Source organism: Saccoglossus kowalevskii, chromosome 12 (genome assembly GCF_978046115.1).
Source record: "Saccoglossus kowalevskii chromosome 12, keSacKowa6.1, whole genome shotgun sequence".
Classification (NCBI taxonomy): Eukaryota; Metazoa; Hemichordata; class Enteropneusta; family Harrimaniidae; genus Saccoglossus; species Saccoglossus kowalevskii.
The window spans coordinates 35,937,779-35,958,381 of NC_140652.1; the positions used below are offsets into that span (position 1 = coordinate 35,937,779).

General features: G+C 38.1%; 1 protein-coding gene across 1 annotated transcript in view; it reads right to left on the reverse strand.

Moving 5' to 3' along the window:
* LOC102802423 (sulfotransferase 4A1-like) overlaps positions 1 to 20,603 on the reverse strand; it is a 39,938-nt gene that overhangs the window by 7,090 nt on the left and 12,245 nt on the right. Inside the window, exons 2-5 of the mRNA XM_006816175.3 lie at positions 18,486 to 18,700; positions 7,704 to 7,830; positions 5,712 to 5,806; positions 5,417 to 5,531 (exon numbers count right to left, since the gene is read on the reverse strand). Coding sequence (XP_006816238.1) covers positions 5,417 to 5,531; positions 5,712 to 5,806; positions 7,704 to 7,830; positions 18,486 to 18,700 — 552 coding nt within the window. The remainder of the gene's footprint in view (positions 1 to 5,416; positions 5,532 to 5,711; positions 5,807 to 7,703; positions 7,831 to 18,485; positions 18,701 to 20,603) is intronic.

The window sequence follows — 20,603 nt, forward strand, 5'->3', positions numbered from 1 at the left end:
CCATCAGTAGAGCACCCTCTACTGGAAGTGAGATTCAGTGGGATACCTTCTATTGGTAGTGGGACTCAGTGGGGTACCCATCAGTAGGGCACCCTCTACTGGAAGTGAGATTCAGTGGGATACCCTCTATTGGCAGTGGGACTCAGTGGGATACCCATCAGTAGGGCACTCTCTACTGGAAGTGAGATTCAGTGGGATACCCTTTATTGGCAGTGGGACTCAGTGGGGTACCCATCAGTAGGGCACCCTCTACTGGAAGTGAAATTCATTGGGGTGTCTTCTATAGGTTGTGAGGTTCATTGGAACACCCTGTACTGACAGTGATATTCATTGGGGCACCCTCTACAGACAGTGAAATTCATTGGGGTGTCTTCTATAGGTTGTGAGGTTCATTGGGACACCCTGTACTGACAGTGATATTCATTGGGACACCCTCTATTGGCAGTGAAGTTGATTGGGGTGCCCTCTACAGACAGTGAAATTCATTGGGGTGTCTTCTATAGGTTGTGAGGTTCATTGGGACACCCTGACTGACAGTGATATTCATTGGGACACCCTCTATTGGCAGTGAAGTTGATTGGGGCGCCCTCTACAGACAGTGAAATTCATTGGGGTGTTTCTACAGGTTGTGAGGTTCATTGGGACACCCTGTACTGACAGCCATAATCAGTAGGGCACCCTCTATTGGCAGTGAAGGTCATTGGGGCACCCTCTACAGACAGTGAAATTCATTGGCGTGTCTTCTACAGGTTGTGAGGTTCAATGGGACACCCTGACTGACAGTGATATTCATTGGGACACCCTCTATTGGTAGTGCAGTTGATTGGGGCGCCCTCTACAGACAGTGAAATTCATTGGGGTGTCTTCTACAGGTTGTGAGGTTCATTGGGACACCCTGACTGACAGTGATATTCATTGGGACACCCTCTATTGGTAGTGCAGTTGATTGGGGCGCCCTCTACAGACAGTGAAATTCATTGGGGTGTCTTCTATAGGTTGTGAGGTTCATTGGGACACCCTGTACTGACAGTGATATTCAGTAGGGCACCCTCTATTGGCAGTGAAGGTCATTGGGGCACCCTCTACAGACAGTGAAATTCATTGGGGTGTCTGCTACAGGTTATGAGGTTCATTGGGACACCCTGTACTGACAGTGATATTCATTGGGACACCCTCTATTGGCAGTGAAGGTCATTGGGGCGCCCTCTACAGACAGTGAAATTCATTGGGGTGTCTTCTACAGGTTGTGAGGTTCATTGGGACACCCTGTACTGACAGCCATAATCAGTAGGGCACCCTCTATTGGCAGTGAAGGTCATTGGGGCACCCTCTACAGACAGTGAAATTCATTGGGGTGTCTGCTACAGGTTATGAGGTTCATTGGGACACCCTGTACTGACAGTGATATTCATTGGGACACCCTCTATTGGCAGTGAAGGTCATTGGGGCACCCTCTACAGACAGTGAAATTCATTGGGGTGTCTTCTACAGGTTGTGAGGTTCATTGGGACACCCTGACTGACAGTGATATTCATTGGGACACCCTCTATTGGTAGTGCAGTTGATTGGGGCGCCCTCTACAGACAGTGAAATTCATTGGGGTGTCTTCTACAGGTTGTGAGGTTCATTGGGACACCCTGACTGACAGTGATATTCATTGGGACACCCTCTATTGGTAGTGCAGTTGATTGGGGCGCCCTCTACAGACAGTGAAATTCATTGGGGTGTCTTCTACAGGTTGTGAGGTTCATTGGGACACCCTGTACTGACAGTGATATTCAGTAGGGCACCCTCTATTGGCAGTGAAGTTCATTGGGGCGCCCTCTACTCGAAGTGAGATTCAGTGGGATACCCTCTATTGGTAGTGGGACTCAATGGGGTACCCATCAGTAGAGCACCCTCTACTGGAAGTGAGATTCAGTGGGATACCTTCTATTGGTAGTGGGACTCAGTGGGGTACCCATCAGTAGGGCACCCTCTACTGGAAGTGAGATTCAGTGGGAAACCCTCTATTGGCAGTGGGACTCAGTGGGATACCCATCAGTAGGGCACTCTCTACTGGAAGTGAGATTCAGTGGGATACCCTTTATTGGCAGTGGGACTCAGTGGGGTACCCATCAGTAGGGCACCCTCTACTGGAAGTGAAATTCATTGGGGTGTCTTCTATAGGTTGTGAGGTTCATTGGAACACCCTGTACTGACAGTGATATTCATTGGGACACCCTCTATTGGCAGTGAAGGTCATTGGGGCACCCTCTACAGACAGTGAAATTCATTGGGGTGTCTTCTACAGGTTGTGAGGTTCATTGGGACACCCTGACTGACAGTGATATTCATTGGGACACCCTCTATTGGTAGTGCAGTTGATTGGGGCGCCCTCTACAGACAGTGAAATTCATTGGGGTGTCTGCTACAGGTTATGAGGTTCATTGGGACACCCTGTACTGACAGTGATATTCATTGGGACACCCTCTATTGGCAGTGAAGGTCATTGGGGCACCCTCTACAGACAGTGAAATTCATTGGGGTGTCTTCTACAGGTTGTGAGGTTCATTGGGACACCCTGACTGACAGTGATATTCATTGGGACACCCTCTATTGGTAGTGCAGTTGATTGGGGCGCCCTCTACAGACAGTGAAATTCATTGGGGTGTCTTCTACAGGTTGTGAGGTTCATTGGGACACCCTGACTGACAGTGATATTCATTGGGACACCCTCTATTGGCAGTGAAGTTCATTGGGGCGCCCTCTACTCGAAGTGAGATTCAGTGGGATACCCTCTATTGGTAGTGGGACTCAATGGGATACCCATCAGTAGAGCACCCTCTACTGGAAGTGAGATTCAGTGGGATACCTTCTATTGGTAGTGGGACTCAGTGGGGTACCCATCAGTAGGGCACCCTCTACTGGAAGTGAGATTCAGTGGGATACCCTCTATTGGCAGTGGGACTCAGTGGGATACCCATCAGTAGGGCACTCTCTACTGGAAGTGAGATTCAGTGGGATACCTTCTATTGGTAGTGGGATTCAGTGGGATACCTTCTATTGGTAGTGGGACTCAGTGGGGTACCCATCAGTAGGGCACCCTCTACTGGAAGTGAGATTCAGTGGGATACCTTCTATTGGTAGTGGGACTCAGTGGGATACCCATCAGTAGGGCACCCTCTACTCGAAGTGAGATTCAGTGGAATACTCTCTATTGGCAGTGGGACTCAGTGGGGTACCCATCAGTAGGGCACCCTCTACTCGAAGTGAGATTCAGTGGAATACCCTCTATTGGCAGTGGGACTCAGTGGGGTACCCATCAGTAGGGCACCCTCTACTGGAAGTGAGATTCAGTGGGATACCCACTATTGGTAGTGGGACTCAGTGGGATACCCATCAGTAGGGCACCCTCTACTGGAAGTAAGATTCAGTGGGATACCCTCTATTGGCAGTGGGACTCAGTGGGGTACCCACTATTGGTAGTGGGACTCAGTGGGATACCCATCAGTAGGGCACCCTCTACTCGAAATGAGATTCAGTGGGATACCCTCTATTGGTAGTGGGACTCAGTGGGATACCCATCAGTAGGACACCCTCTACTGGAAGTGAGATTCAGTGGGATACCTTCTATTGGTAGTGGGACTCAGTGGGGTACCCATCAGTAGGGCACCCTCTACTCGAAGTGAGATTCAGTGGGATACCCTCTATTGGCAGTGGGACTCAGTGGGGTACCCATCAGTAGGGCACCCTCTACTCGAAGTGAGATTCAGTGGGATACCCTCTATTGGCAGTGGGACTCAGTGGGATACCCATCAGTAGGGCACCCTCTACTCGAAGTGAGATTCAGTGGGATACCCTCTATTGGTAGTGGGACTCAGTGGGATACCCATCAGTAGGACACCCTCTACTGGAAGTGAGATTCAGTGGGATACCTTCTATTGGTAGTGGGACTCAGTGGGGTACCCATCAGTAGGGCACCCTCTACTGGAAGTGAGATTCAGTGGGATACCCTCTATTGGCAGTGGGACTCAGTGGGGTACCCATCAGTAGGGCACCCTCTACTCGAAGTGAGATTCAGTGGGATACCCTCTATTGGCAGTGGGACTCAGTGAGATACCCATCAGTAGGGCACCCTCTACTGGAAGTGAAATTCATTGGGATACCTTCTATTGGTAGTGGGACTCAGTGGGGTACCCATCAGTAGGGCACCCTCTACTGGAAGTGAGATTCAGTGGGATACCTTCTATTGGTAGTGAGACTCAGTGGGATACCCATCAGTAGGGCACCCTCTACTCGAAGTGAGATTCAGTGGGATACCCTCTATTGGCAGTGGGACTCAGTGGGGTACCCATCAGTAGGGCACCCTCTACTCGAAGTGAGATTCAGTAGGATACCCTCTATTGGCAGTGGGACTCAGTGGGGTACCCATCAGTAGGGCACCCTCTACTGGAAGTGAGATTCAGTGGGATACCCTCTATTGGTAGTGGGACTCAGTGGGATACCCATCAGTAGGGCACCCTCTACTGGAAGTGAGATTCAGTGGGATACCCTCTATTGGCAGTGGGACTCAGTGGGATACCCATCAGTAGGGCACCCTCTACTCGAAGTGAGATTCAGTGGGATACCCTCTATTGGCAGTGGGACTCAGTGGGGTACCCATCAGTAGGGCACCCTCTACTGGAAGTGAGATTCAGTGGGATACCTTCTATTGGTAGTGGGACTCAAAGGGGTACCCATCAGTAGGGCACCCTCTACTGGAAGTGAGATTCAGTGGGATACCTTCTATTGGTAGTGGGACTCAGTGGGATACCCATCAGTAGGGCACCCTCTACTGGAAGTGAGATTCAGTGGGATACCTTCTATTGGTAGTGGGACTCAAAGGGGTACCCATCAGTAGGGCACCCTCTACTGGAAGTGAGATTCAGTGGGATACCTTCTATTGGTAGTGGGACTCAGTGGGATACCCATCAGTAGGGCACCCTCTACTGGAAGTGAGATTCAGTGGGATACCCTCTATTGGCAGTGGGACTCAGTGGGGTACCATCAGTAGGGCACCCTCTACTGGAAGTGAGATTCAGTGGGATACCTTCTATTGGTAGTGGGACTCAGTGGGGTACCCATCAGTAGGGCACCCTCTACTCGAAGTGAGATTCAGTGGGATACTCTCTATTGGCAGTGGGACTCAGTGGGGTACCCATCAGTAGGGCACCCTCTACTGGAAGTGAGATTCAGTGGAATACCTTCTATTGGTAGTGGGACTCAGTGGGGTACCCATCAGTAGGGCACCCTCTACTGGAAGTGAGATTCAGTGGGATACCCTCTATTGGCAGTGGGACTCAGTGGGATACCCATCAGTAGGGCACCCTCTACTCGAAGTGAGATTCAGTAAAATGACTGTGAAAGTCATACAATAATGAGATAAATGACTTACCACGTCTGTTATATTGGGTTACAGAGCCCCAGTATTCAACTATCTGTTCAACCAAGTCACTGGATAAGCTTACTCCCATAAAACAAGATATCTTATCAACTGTGACAGCCAAATTCTATGAATAAACACACTAAATTATATTAATTTTTTGACAATGAAAGACAATTGGTTAATCCATTATGAACTGATCACCAAATGTTTTTTTTTTACTTATTAAAAATCGTAGTGCTCTAGACATTTCATGATATTTATGTTCAAATTACTAATGCTATAAATACAGTATAATTTGTCTTACCTTTTTCAAGTCTTCATATTTAATAAACATTATGTGTTTGTCATCTTTATGATTCCACCAGTCAAGTGTATGGTCAAAGTAAGAACCATAAGCCACTGTGAAATAGACAATGCTGATCACTAACATGAAACTGAAATGCAAGTCAGTTAGGTGACACAATTTGAAAATGGTGGTGTAATGGGTCAAAGGTGACACAATTTGAAAATGGTGGTGTAATGGGTCAAAGGTGACACAATACGTAAATGGTGGTGTAATGGGTCAAAGGTGACACAATATGTAAATGGTGGTGTAATGGGTCAAAGGTGACACAATATGTAAATGGTGGTGTAATGGGTCAAAGGTGACACTATTTGAAAATGGTGGTGTAAAGGGGCAAAAATGAGACAATTTAAATCACCCTGGATACCATCAGATAATGTCAAGTCTGTGATATCTGGATACCATCAGATAATGTCAAGTCTGTGATATCTGGATACCATCAAATAATGTCAAGTCTGTGATATCTGGATACCATCAGATAATGTCAAGTCTGTGTTATGTGGATGCCATCAGATAATGTCAAGTCTGTGTTATCTGGATACTATCAGATAATGTCAAGTCTGTGTTATCTGGATACCATCAGATAATGTCAAGTCTGTGTTATCTGGATGCCATCAGATAATGTCAAGTCTGTGTTATCTGAATGCCATCAGATAATGTCAAGTCTGTGTTATCTGGATACCATCAGATAATGTCAAGTCTGTGTTATCTGGATACCATCAGATAATGTCAAGTCTGTGTTATCTGGATGCCATCAGATAATGTCAAGTCTGTGTTATCTGAATGCCATCAGATAATGTCAAGTCTGTGTTATCTGAATGCCATCAGATAATGTCAAGTCTGTGTTATCTGAATGCCATCAGATAATGTCAAGTCTGTGTTATCTGAATGCCATCAGATAATTTCAAGTCTATGATATCTGAATGCCATCAGATAATGTCAAGTCTGTGTTATCTGAATGCCATCAGATAATGTCAAGTCTGTGTTATCTGAATGCCATCAGATAATGTCAAGTCTGTGTTATCTGGATACCATCAGATAATTTCAAGTCTGTGTTATCTGGATACCATCAGATAATGTCAAGTCTGTGTTATCTGGATACCATCAGATAATGTCAAGTCTGTGTTATCTGGATACCATTAGATAATGTCAAGTCTGTGTTATCTGGATACCATCAGATAATGTCAAGTCTGTGTTATCTGGATACCATCAGATAATGTCAAGTCTGTGTTATCTGGATACCATCAGATAATGTCAAGTCTGTGTTATCTGGATACCATAAGATAATGTCAAGTCTGTGTTATCTGGATACCATCAGATAATGTCAAGTCTGTGTTATCTGGATACCATCAGATAATGTCAAGTCTGTTTTATCTGGATACCATCAGATAATGTCAAGTCTGTGTTATCTGGATACCATCAAATAATGGCAAGTCTGTGTTATCTGGATGCCATCAGATAATGTCAAGTCTGTGTTATCTGGATACCATAAGATAATGTCAAGTCTGTGTTATCTGGATACCATCAGATAATGTCAAGTCTGTGTTATCTGGATACCATCAGATAATGTCAAGTCTGTGTTATCTGGATACCATCAGATAATGTCAAGTCTGTTTTATCTGGATACCATCAGATAATGTCAAGTCTGTTTTATCTGGATACCATCAGATAATGTCAAGTCTGTGTTATCTGGATACCATCAGATAATGTCAAGTCTGTGTTATCTGGATACCATCAGATAATGGCACGTCTGTGTTATCTGGATACCATCAGATAATGTCAAGTCTGTGTTATTTGGGTGCTATCAGATGTCAAGTCTGTGTTATCTGGGTGCCATCAGTTACATGTCTGTGTTGCAACTCATTGGTATGATGCGAGTCTCGGCTATATTGGTCAACTGATAAACACTGAACACTTTCATATTTTATGGAAGAAAATGTTGTGAATACTCACATTTATTATTCAGAAAGCGATGGAAGAACTGGTTGAATGTGCCTTTGTAATTCACCATTCGAACCATACGATGAAAATCATAAAAAGAACACATAACGTCCTTTGGATTACGAGACACATAAATCACCTAGGAAACATAATTTGTTATTTAATAAAAAGCAAGAAATGATATCACAATTTATTCAAAGATGCATATACCTTTATTGGATTATTTTCATGTGACATATTTAATGACATATTTAATGATATGAGTATGTGTGTATTGACTGATATGTGACATATTTGATGATATGAGTATGTATGTATTGACTGATATGTGACATATTTGATGATATGAGTATGTATGTATTGACTGATATGTGACATATTTGATGATATGAGTATGTGTGTATTGACTGATATGTGACATATTTGATGATATGAGTATGTGTGTATTGACTGATATGTGACATATTTAATGTGATATGAGTACGTGTGTATTGACTGATATGTGACATATTTAATGATATGAGTATGTGTGTATTGACTGATATGTGACATATTTGATGATATGAGTATGTGTGTATTGACTGATATGTGACATATTTAATGATATGAGTATGTGTGTATTGACTGATATGTGACATATTTAATGATATGAGTATGTGTGTATTGACTGATATGTGACATATTTAATGATATGAGTATGTGTGTATTGACTGATATGTGACATATTTAATGATATGAGTATGTGTGTATTGACTGATATGTGACATATTTAATGATATGAGTATGTGTGTATTGACTGATATGTGACATATTTGATGATATGAGTATGTGTGTATTGACTGATATGTGACATATTTAATGATATGAGTATGTGTGTATTGACTGATATGTGACATATTTAATGATATGAGTATGTGTGTATTGACTGATATGTGACATATTTGATGATATGAGTATGTGTGTATTGACTGATATGTGACATATTTAATGATATGAGTATGTGTGTATTGACTGATATGTGACATATTTAATGATATGAGTATGTGTGTATTGACTGATATGTGACATATTTAATGATATGAGTATGTGTGTATTGACTGATATGTGACATATTTGATGATATGAGTATGTGTGTATTGACTGATATGTGACATATTTAATGATATGAGTATGTGTGTATTGACTGATATGTGACATATTTAATGATATGAGTATGTGTGTATTGACTGATATGTGACATATTTAAAGATATGAGTATGTGTGTATTGACTGATATGTGACATATTTGATGATATGAGTATGTGTGTATTGACTGATATGTGACATATTTAATGATATGAGTATGTGTGTGTTGACTGATGTGACATATTTAATGATATGAGTATGTGTGTATTGACTGATATGTGACATATTTGATGATATGAGTATGTGTGTATTGACTGATATGTGACATATTTAATGATATGAGTATGTGTGTATTGACTGATATGTGACATATTTAATGATATGAGTATGTGTGTATTGACTGATATGTGACATATTTAATGATATGAGTATGTGTGTATTGACTGATATGTGACATATTTAATGATATGAGTATGTGTGTATTGACTGATATGTGACATATTTAATGATATGAGTATGTGTGTATTGACTGATATGTGACATATTTAATGATATGAGTATGTGTGTATTGACTGATATGTGACATATTTGATGATATGAGTATGTGTGTATTGACTGATATGTGACATATTTAATGATATGAGTATGTGTGTATTGACTGATATGTGACATATTTAATGATATGAGTATGTGTGTATTGACTGATATGTGACATATTTGATGATATGAGTATGTGTGTATTGACTGATATGTGACATATTTAATGATATGAGTATGTGTGTATTGACTGATATGTGACATATTTAATGATATGAGTATGTGTGTATTGACTGATATGTGACATATTTAATGATATGAGTATGTGTGTATTGACTGATATGTGACATATTTGATGATATGAGTATGTGTGTATTGACTGATATGTGACATATTTAATGATATGAGTATGTGTGTATTGACTGATATGTGACATATTTAAAGATATGAGTATGTGTGTATTGACTGATATGTGACATATTTGATGATATGAGTATGTGTGTATTGACTGATATGTGACATATTTAATGATATGAGTATGTGTGTATTGACTGATGTGACATATTTAATGATATGAGTATGTGTGTATTGACTGATATGTGACATATTTGATGATATGAGTATGTGTGTATTGACTGATATGTGACATATTTAATGATATGAGTATGTGTATTGACTGATATGTGACATATTTAATGATATGAGTATGTGTGTATTGACTGATATGTGACATATTTGATGATATGAGTATGTGTGTAGTGACTGATATGTGACATATTTAATGATATGAGTATGTGTGTATTGACTGATATGTGACATATTTAATGATATGAGTATGTGTGTATTGACTGATATGTGACATATTTGATGATATGAGTATGTGTGTATTGACTGATATGTGACATATTTAATGATATGAGTATGTGTGTAGTGACTGATATGTGACATATTTAATGATATGAGTATGTGTGTATTGACTGATATGTGACATGTTTAATGATATGAGTATGTGTGTATTGACTGATATGTGACATATTTAATGATATGAGTATGTATGTATTGACTGATATGTGACATATTTAATGATATGAGTATGTGTGTATTGACTGATATGTGACATATTTGATGATATGAGTATGTGTGTATTGACTGATATGTGACATATTTAATGATATGAGTATGTGTGTAGTGACTGATATGTGACATATTTAATGATATGAGTATGTGTGTATTGACTGATATGTGACATATTTAATGATATGAGTATGTGTGTATTGACTGATATGTGACATATTTGATATGTGACATATTTGATGATATGAGTATGTGTGTATTGACTGATATGTGACATATTTGATGATATGAGTATGTGTGTATTGACTGATATGTGACATATTTAATGATATGAGTATGTGTGTATTGACTGATGTGACACATTTAATGATATGAGTATGTGTGTATTGACTGATATGTGACATATTTAATGATATGAGTATGTGTGTATTGACTGATATGTGACATATTTGATGATATGAGTATGTGTGTATTGACTGATATGTGACATATTTGATGATATGAGTATGTGTGTATTGACTGATATGTGACATATTTGATGATATGAGTATGTGTGTATTGACTGATGTGTGACATATTTAATGATATGAGTATGTGTGTATTGACTGATATGTGACATATTTAATGATATGAGTATGTGTGTATTGACTGATATGTGACATATTTAATGATATGAGTATGTGTGTATTGACTGATATGTGACATATTTGATGATATGAGTATGTGTGTATTGACTGATATGTGACATATTTGATGATATGAGTATGTGTGTATTGACTGATATGTGACATATTTAATGATATGAGTATGTGTGTAGTGACTGATATGTGACATATTTAATGATATGAGTATGTGTGTATTGACTGATATGTGACATATTTAATGATATGAGTATGTGTGTATTGACTGATATGTGACATATTTAATGATATGAGTATGTGTGTATTGACTGATATGTGACATATTTGATGATATGAGTATGTGTGTATTGACTGATGTGACATATTTAATGATATGAGTATGTGTGTATTGACTGATATGTGACATATTTAATGATATGAGTATGTGTGTATTGACTGATATGTGACATATTTGATGATATGAGTATGTGTGTATTGACTGATGTGACATATTTAATGATACGAGTATGTGTGTATTGACTGATATGTGACATATTTTATGATATGAGTATGTGTGTATTGACTGATATGTGACATATTTGATGATATGAGTATGTGTGTATTGACTGATATGTGATAAATGAACCTAAATTTCCATATACAACTTTAATATGTGACTAACAGGTGACATTTAAAAGAGTGACTTTTATAGAAAATCTAATGTCATTTCATAGTCATGTGACATCACATTTAAATAAAGTAACATTTATTGGGAAATAAAAAAAAACAAATGACAAACCTGCTTGTCTGCAGTATCATGCATTACACACTTGACACGGAACAAAATAAACTAAACAAGCAGCAGGGTTCATAATAAGCCAAAAGAATCTTCGCACTGAAAACATGCAACAAAATATGCACACCATAAACAAATAAATAATAACAACAATAACTTATGATATTATGAAATATGACATGGTAAAGAAAACAACTCATGAATGAATAAATTGATGTAATAACATTGACAAAATTGTTGTTGATACAATCAACAAAGCCCCCAAGTATTCTGTGATTTCAGATTCAGTAAGAGTGGATGATAAAATGCAATATACCGCAAGTAAAAACAGGCAGTGGAGAAAAAATGGCTCCAAGTTGTAAAAATTTATCCAATCAAACAGGTCATGAATGACACTGCCTTCACTTGTTGTCATTTGAAAGTTGCAACATACAATTTGTTCAGTTTTTGGCATGGACATAAATTGGCAAACATGATTTCTATGGCATTTTCAAGTTTATAGCACTCTCCATTCTGGTCTCAGCAAGAACACCAGAGAGCAACAAACAAGTACAACAGGTAAAATGACATGTAAGTATGCAAATCACATCTGCAAATATGTTGAAGAGTTAGTGTTGTGTCTGTTTGGATAAACTTCCTTGTACAACTGTATTCCTAATACAAGAACACTGTCAATCACAGAACTATTCCAGCGAAATCTTCTGATATTTTAGTCAGTAACAGGGCAAAGATACCGTTTGTCATACAAGTACTAGCACCAGATGAGGAACTGAGAAACTGCAATGATCCTTGGTGTACATTACCTGTGTCAACAACTTTACTTCCCATGTACTTCATGTACAGATCTACATGTAGTTTATGGCTCTGAATTAGTTTCAATATCTCTAAATAAGGACAAGAGTACTTCTCATATGACAATGATACAAATAAAGTGCAAGAATCCAGAAAAATATTATCAAGTTTTTATTATCATACATTAATATTAACAAATCGTGTGAAATTGAACTTTTATGTACAGAGAAACACATATTTATGCTTTGGTTGACAGCACTTCTCAAAGAAAAAAAAAAGACGACCTGCAAAACTTTATACAATTGTCAGACATGTAGCGAATAGTATGCTTTTGTAATATATGCAGTTTCAGTGGCTTTGCATTCTGAGAAAAAAATTCTGGCTCTGCACCTGAAAAAAACAAAAAAACATTTAGTCAAAAGTAAGCAGAGGTTGTAGCATATGTGCTTCCATTAGCTGTTAAATTTAATTAAAAAAGATATCTGTGTACCGTCTTTTCAGTACGAAAAAATATTACTTAATATATTCATACCAGCCAGAAAGAAATTGCAGTTTACACTGAAAAATTAGGAATATACATGGACAACAATTGATGCATGTCTAGCAATATACTGTTTGAAAGGCTGCAAGATGTAATGAAATAGCAACCAATCACTACTCGAGTCAGACTGGCTGGGAAACTGCACAATACATACAAAAATGTATGCTCATGATATATGAGCAGCTCCACCAAATATAAAAATATTCTTTCCATAGTTATGACTCTAATGTGAATGTGATTTTCCACTCCTTAGCAATAGTAGTTAGAGTATTGTATTGTACTGTATCGTACAAGTTTATTGTGATTCTATATGTGTTTGTAATATTATTTAGCTTTATTTAGGATTCTGTTTAGTTGGTTAACTTTACCGTATCTTAATGTAGTTTATTTTATTTTTATACGACCATAGAACAACTCACTGTAGTTTGTTTTAATGTTGAACAAAAAATTAAAATCAGTCACTATATAGTGGTGACGTATTGCGCGAAATTGTTGCAAGGACAATACTTTTCTCGATTTGCGTGTCGTCGTGCGTCGATAAAAAATGCATGGAATGGTCGGCAGTATCGATCAAGTTCGTCTAGTGTGACATTCGTGGCTGGCGAAAAGCAAGATGCCGTATAATCGTTTAAATAGGCGTCAAGGAAAAGTGAAAGGCCCTAATTTGGTTCTACAATAGGCGTCATGAAATGTTGGAAAATTACAGTCAATCAGTAGCTTACTTGTTATCGAAGTGTTGTAATTGTTGATAAGTAATCAGTAGTGATTATATTAACGTACAAAAAATAAATTCGTTGAATTGTTATGAAATGCAAGTAAAATTCAACTTAGTTTTATCGTAAGCAAATGTTTTCAGTTACATGTTGACGCCCGAAGCGATACAATATCAGCCATGTTATCCTTTGCACGAGGGTGTTTATTGACCAGATAGGTCAAGTCGCTAATCAACCAATCAAAATGCTGGATGGTGCCCATGTGCTCAAATTACCATAAAGCATTTAAATATGACTGTTCAGCGACCTCATGGTGAAAGCAACACGAAAGACCAGATTTACCGATGTTTCAGTGCGATCTTTTGGCTTCGTTTTTTATGGGGGAAAAGGCATGATTTTTTTTTTAATCGGGCTGATTTAGAAAAATAAATAAACGTACCGTCCCAAATAAGAATGTACCGGGTGGAATTTTTCTGGGAAAAAAACAAACGTACCGGTACGTTTATTTGGGACATTTAGCGTTGTGGGCAAGCTCTCCTGAGTAGCAACATATTTTTAACTTCGTCTATGGCGTGATCAGTGGATTACGTAAATAAACCAACACTTTCAATGAGTACATACCGACCCAACTAAACTTGTTTATGGCTGTTTATGAACAACAAGGACGCATCTCATAGAACAATAGCTGTGGAAATCATAAACAAATGTAAATGCTGCGGAAATCAAGCATGGCGATAATGATTTTAAGCGAGGCAGAGTCTGGAAAGCGTCTCAAAGCAGCATTGCGCCGACACCACCACAACGTTTGAATCCCAGTGAGAGCGCTGCAAACCTCTTAAATCACAATGTAAACTTTCAATTTACACAATACATAATCAGTTCCTACAACAATAATAGAAAGGCAGTTTTTCTGGCGAAGCTCTCGCCAGGTTAACAAAAGTTTCTCACGATCACCAAACCCGAGACACAAACGATAATACAAAGTGTATAAATACCATAACAAGCACAGTTTCTTACCTTTGAAATTGACGAGACACAATTTTGTCCATATAAGCATTACAATTCCGGGATACAATATCCTCACACAAAAACGACTGTGATTTCCACCGAGACGAGAACTGCGTTTGCGTCATCAAAACTCGGATTAAACTCGGGTAATTTCGGGAAAAGTCGGATTTTCCAGCAGTTTTGAAGGAAAAATGTTAAAATTCAAAGAAAAACCACAGTCCCTCTATCACCGGTCTGGAAAGGCCTATTGTTTTACGTGTGAATCGGCGGGATTAGTGGGCTAATGCTTGTAACGGCTCTCTGCGAAGCGCGGTTCTATACTGTTGATAGCTTCGAGATACATCGTGTTCAGTGCTGTGATCTATTTTTTTACGTTTCCAGAACATATTCAATACCGTATACAAATATTTTTTTACCATAGTTGATTCGTAACGTCTTTGTTTTTAAGGAGAGTAAGTTTCGTTGTATACAATATGTTGATGCTCGACGTTTTCTTGTGTGAAATTATGTTTTTTTCACCTTTTGTAATAGAGGGACTGTGCCGTGACTTGTAAATTGACTCATTTTTTCTGTTCCTCTCATTAACGGTACATTCTTGACAACATGACAACATTTGTGTTTTTGATAGATTTGAAATACGTTTAGCACAATGGTCATGTTGAATATACGATTTTGATGATTGTTCATTCAAAAAATGACACTTATTTTTAAGAAGTAAACGACGTCGTTAAAAACAAAATGGCCAGTCCCAGTTACGATGTTGTACACATTTTACTTCGGTAATTTTTATTTTTTCTGCTTATTTTGTTTTTCAGGCATATTAATTGCAACAACTATGTATATCGGCAACACAATCAATTGAAATACTGTTTAATGTCACAAGATGTATGACTTTTGGGTCTTGGTTTTGCACGTCATTGTATTCACGACGGCGCCATTTTGGTTCACATCATTCTCTCAGTCATATAATTGTAACGCTAGTTTCTGTTCCGATTACAAGGGAATGGGGTGATTCTCCAATTCCATTTTTATTTGGTGATTAAAGAAACTACTTCTGAAACTAATGGGGTGGTTTAATTCTGTTTGGGATGTAATAAAGAGTTTAATTTCATAGACAAATTTTGTTTACGTTCAGACAGCAGTTGTGGAGTTTTGACAGGCGTGTGGGCGTGGCAATCATGCCTCGTAAAAGGTTTCTCCGGTATGTTTTCCGCACTGGTTGAACTACATGGTTTATCTTTATGCACGTCATGGATTTCTTCCTCAATAACGTCTTTTAAAACAAAATCCCAATCAATGTTGTCATCGTCGAATTCGACAAAATCGCCATAAGCCTTCCACATGGTAATGTTGTGATCCGTGTGCTGGTAATGACGCATGCGCAATGACCCAAATCGCTAAGGATAATGGTAACTTCCAGTGGGTTAATGATATGCACGACTACATTAATGGGAGTTTATTTTCGGGATAACTTGGCGTAAGGTGTCAACGATTTATTTGCTCGTTACAAGGGTTAGTACAATAGAATACGAAGCGTTTCCAGACCGGTGATAGAGGGACTGTGGAAAAACACAGTGAAACTTTGAAAAATCAAAAAAATAACTTGATGTGCATAATAGCACCATCAATTCCTGTCTCTGTACCAACTCTGAACTGAATAGGATCACACATGTGTGAGAAAAAGCTGGTAACATGAAAATGTGCACACACGGATGCACAGACACGACCCAAATAAATACCCCCCCGCCCGGATTGCAGATCCGGCGGGGGCTAATTAGACGCATAAAATCCTTAGGAAAGAATTTTTATCTTACAAAAAGAAATTTAAAAACTATAAACTAAAAAAAAATCATGTTTTGTATAAAATTTATGGAGTTGAATGTAAAATATAGGGGGAAAGGTTTATTCACTGTATTTTATTTTCACTGAATCATTTCATTTAATTCTAAGCGAAACTAAAGTACTTCACAGTATTCAGCATTAGGCTGAGAAAAGAACTATTATATAATAAAAAAATGTTTCTAGTTCTAGCGCCTCAGACGTTCTTTTCCTTCTAAAGCATTCCAAAATGCGCTTGTACTCGCTTGTCTCAGATTTCTTTCATTTTAGCTCAGTATTCAAAAAAAAAATCGCCTCACCGCCTCATTTTAAAATTTCCATGAAATGAGAAACAGAGAATTTTTTCTCCTGGTCTTAGATTTCTCCATTAGCCGAATTAGCATATATCATGGAGCTACTAGTACATGTAAATAGCTTCATGCAATTACTAACTGAAATCTGAAAATGGCTAATGTGATAAAATAGCTAAAGATAACTTAATGTGGCAAATAACATAACATTCTAGTCACCACAGTGGCTAATGATTATCATGACCTAGGGCTAACAGTGTTATTTAATGTGTCATCGATTCAACTGTAACCGAGACAAGCTCAGAGCTAGACTGGCGCAGTCGGGGCGATTAGTTTGTTTTTGTGGTTTAAATAAAATAAAACATTTTGCGAAATGGAGGCATTAGCGCGAAATCCCCTGTAACTGCAAAATCACCACTGCAGGAACCCGTCGATTTTTCAACGGGTAATTATGTTATGTATATATAATTATGTTATGTGTTCTAATTGACAATCATCTAAGCCAATCACAACGTCTCTTCAACTGACCTCTGACTGAGATGACGTTGGCTGATTGTAGCAGCAGATTTTTTTTTAATTATACGACTAGTACGAGTTACTTTTTAAGTCTATTTACTACGACTACGACAAACTCGAATTTCAACTTGCCGCCATGTTGGGTCTGCAGTGTGACCTTCACCATGTTGACCTCATTGCACGTATTTCTGCACCAAACCTCATTATAATATGTGTATTAATGAATATTTAATAGCAATGAATTTCCTGCAGAATAAACCAGTCGGGGTAATTTCGTGCTAACACCTCCATTTCGTGAAATTTTTTATTTTATTTAAACAAAAACAAAAATTAATCGCCCCGACTGTGCCAGTCTAGCTCAGAGCCTACAAATCGCTTCAAATTATGTTGCTATGAGCATATGATTGACCTGCAGTACACAGCGGTTTCTGAAACAAGTTTACTTGGTTTTGGTGACAACTTATCTTAGCGATTCAAATATATAGCAGTAAACACCTCTCGCAGTCGCCCGTATTGAGTCTGGATGCAACTTTGTAGAACCTTTTCCTTCCACAAAGTGCAGGAAACAAACGTACTTGTTCTGGGTGATTCAGTTCACCATTCATATAATATTTGTGCTGAATGAGAGAATCACTCTTACATATATCGTAAAGCGCACCGTTTAACTCCCATTGTTTCGTGATGAGGTTTGAAACATGCAGGGCAATGCGGTTGCCACCATATTGAACTAAAGCTTGACCTATGTCATGTGACTCCTCAATTGGTTGCTAAGGTGAGTGAATCATGGTCATGCATGATGTCACAGCTTGCAGAAAATGGCTTATTGTAGCATGATATTATCTATTTGTTCATTGAGTCACATTCTCACCTTACAATGGTTTTGTCGGACACCCAATGGAAGTAGCTTATATGGAAGATGTGACTTTATGAGTCACATTCTCACCTTACAATGGTTTTGTCGGACACCCAATGGAAGTAGCTTATATGGAAGATGTGACTTTATGAGTCGTGGCGACTTCATGGCATGTAATGCTTCCAATCCAGGACTTGGATATTCCAGATACGGAACGGAGTCTTCTACTGTTTCAAGATCTAAGTCAACTTCTTCTAATTTACCTCCTTTGCTTATTAAATAAACGAGATCCTGGGCCCATAAACCTGAATATAAAATATACAAGAATATCATGTTGAGGGCTCTCTATTTTTTTGACATCAAAGTGAAGTATCTGAGTGGTTTGTATAGAGGGCGCTTTATTTCTTGACATAAAAGAAGTGTCAAAGTTGTTGTGTTGAGGGCGCTCTATATTCTGAAATCAAAGTGAGGCTTCTGAGTGATTACTGTAAAACACTTTGAAATAACCACATGTCATTTTAGCACATTTGACTCAATGCAATTAACAGTATCTTAAAGTGCCTGTGAAATGGCTGCTATTTTCACGCCTAAAATTATCAATTGATACATAAATATTATTAATTTTTATGTTTCTATGCATGAATTATTTTTTTTAAGTGAAAAAATGTGTTTTAAACTCAGTCTACGGCAACTTTATTTTTGTGTATTTTAAAACGAGGCTCCTCATTAGCTTCTCATTTGCATACAGAAATTCCCTTTGTGACGTCAGAAGGGGAAGTCGCATGGCAGCTTGCATTGCTGATACGTGTAAATAAGGCAAATTTCTTGTGCAGTTTTCTCGTCTTTGATGACAAAGTCACTCATGTACTTGTTCGTCGAGGATGAATGGACCATAATGAACACATAGTATCAATTTTTGTTGCATGGGGTTGAGTTAGATGCGAAATATGTCCGTTCTGGTGTAGCTGGTCACCGTGATCGTCACCGACACCGGCGCATGTTTGTACACTGTTGCTGGACAAAATAGAATTTGACGTCGGAATTATCTCGTTATTTAGCAGGTTACTAGGCACGTCACTACACTGTTTTATTTCATTGATCGTCTGAGTAAAACTTTCAAAATTAAAATAAAAGAGAACATATTTTGACATTCTAAACATTAGACTATAGTGATCACTATAAAATAATTTAAATCAAAGAAAGCTTAGAAAGAACTCCCATGTGTTGAGAGTATTGGAGACACATTAAATATAATTCGAAATTACTTAGCTGAAAACTAATTATGCAAATCAGAAAATTAATATGAACAGATTTGAGTGTAAAACTAATGAGGTCTGCGCAATGTAACAGAAAATCTATGTTTCCAAGTTTAATTGAAATGTGATTAGAACCAAAAAATTATGAATTATTATGCTTATTGGGGAATTAATATGAACAGATTTTTAACCCAAACTAATTAGGTTTATACATTGTCCTAGAGCATCTTTGTACTAAGTTTCATTGAAATGGAATAATTAGTACTTTAGATATCAGTGTGAAAGCCTAAAATTAATTATGCAAATTAGGTAATTAATATGTACAGATTTTAACCCACAATTATCCAGGTCTGTCTATTGTCCTACAGCATCCATGTACATTCATTGATATGTGATGTTTAGTACCCGAGATATCAGTGTGAAAGTTGGTTAATTATGCAAATTAGGTGATTAATATGCACAAATATTTACCGGAAATTAATTGGGTCTGCATAATTCTAGATTCATTGAAATGTGATGATTAGTACTTTAGATATCAGTAGAAAAGCTGAAAATTAATTATGCAAATTAGTTAATTAATATGCACAATTATTTGTCCTAAAACTAATCAGGTCTCTGCATAGTCCTAAAGGATCTATGTACCAAGTTTCATTGAAATGCAATGATTAGTACTTGAGATACCCATGGAAAACTGAAAATTAACTAATTATGCAAATTAGGTGATTAATATGCACAAATATTTATCGGAAGAAATCAATCTCTGCATAGTCCTTGAGTATGTAAGTACCAAGTTTCATTGAAATGTAATGCTCACTACTTATATCAAATGCTGAAAGTTAATTAATTATGCAAATTAGGTAATTAATATGTACAGATATTACCATAAAAACTATCAGGTCTGTGCAGTGTCATATGACATCTATGTACCAAGTTTCATTGAAATGTGATGATT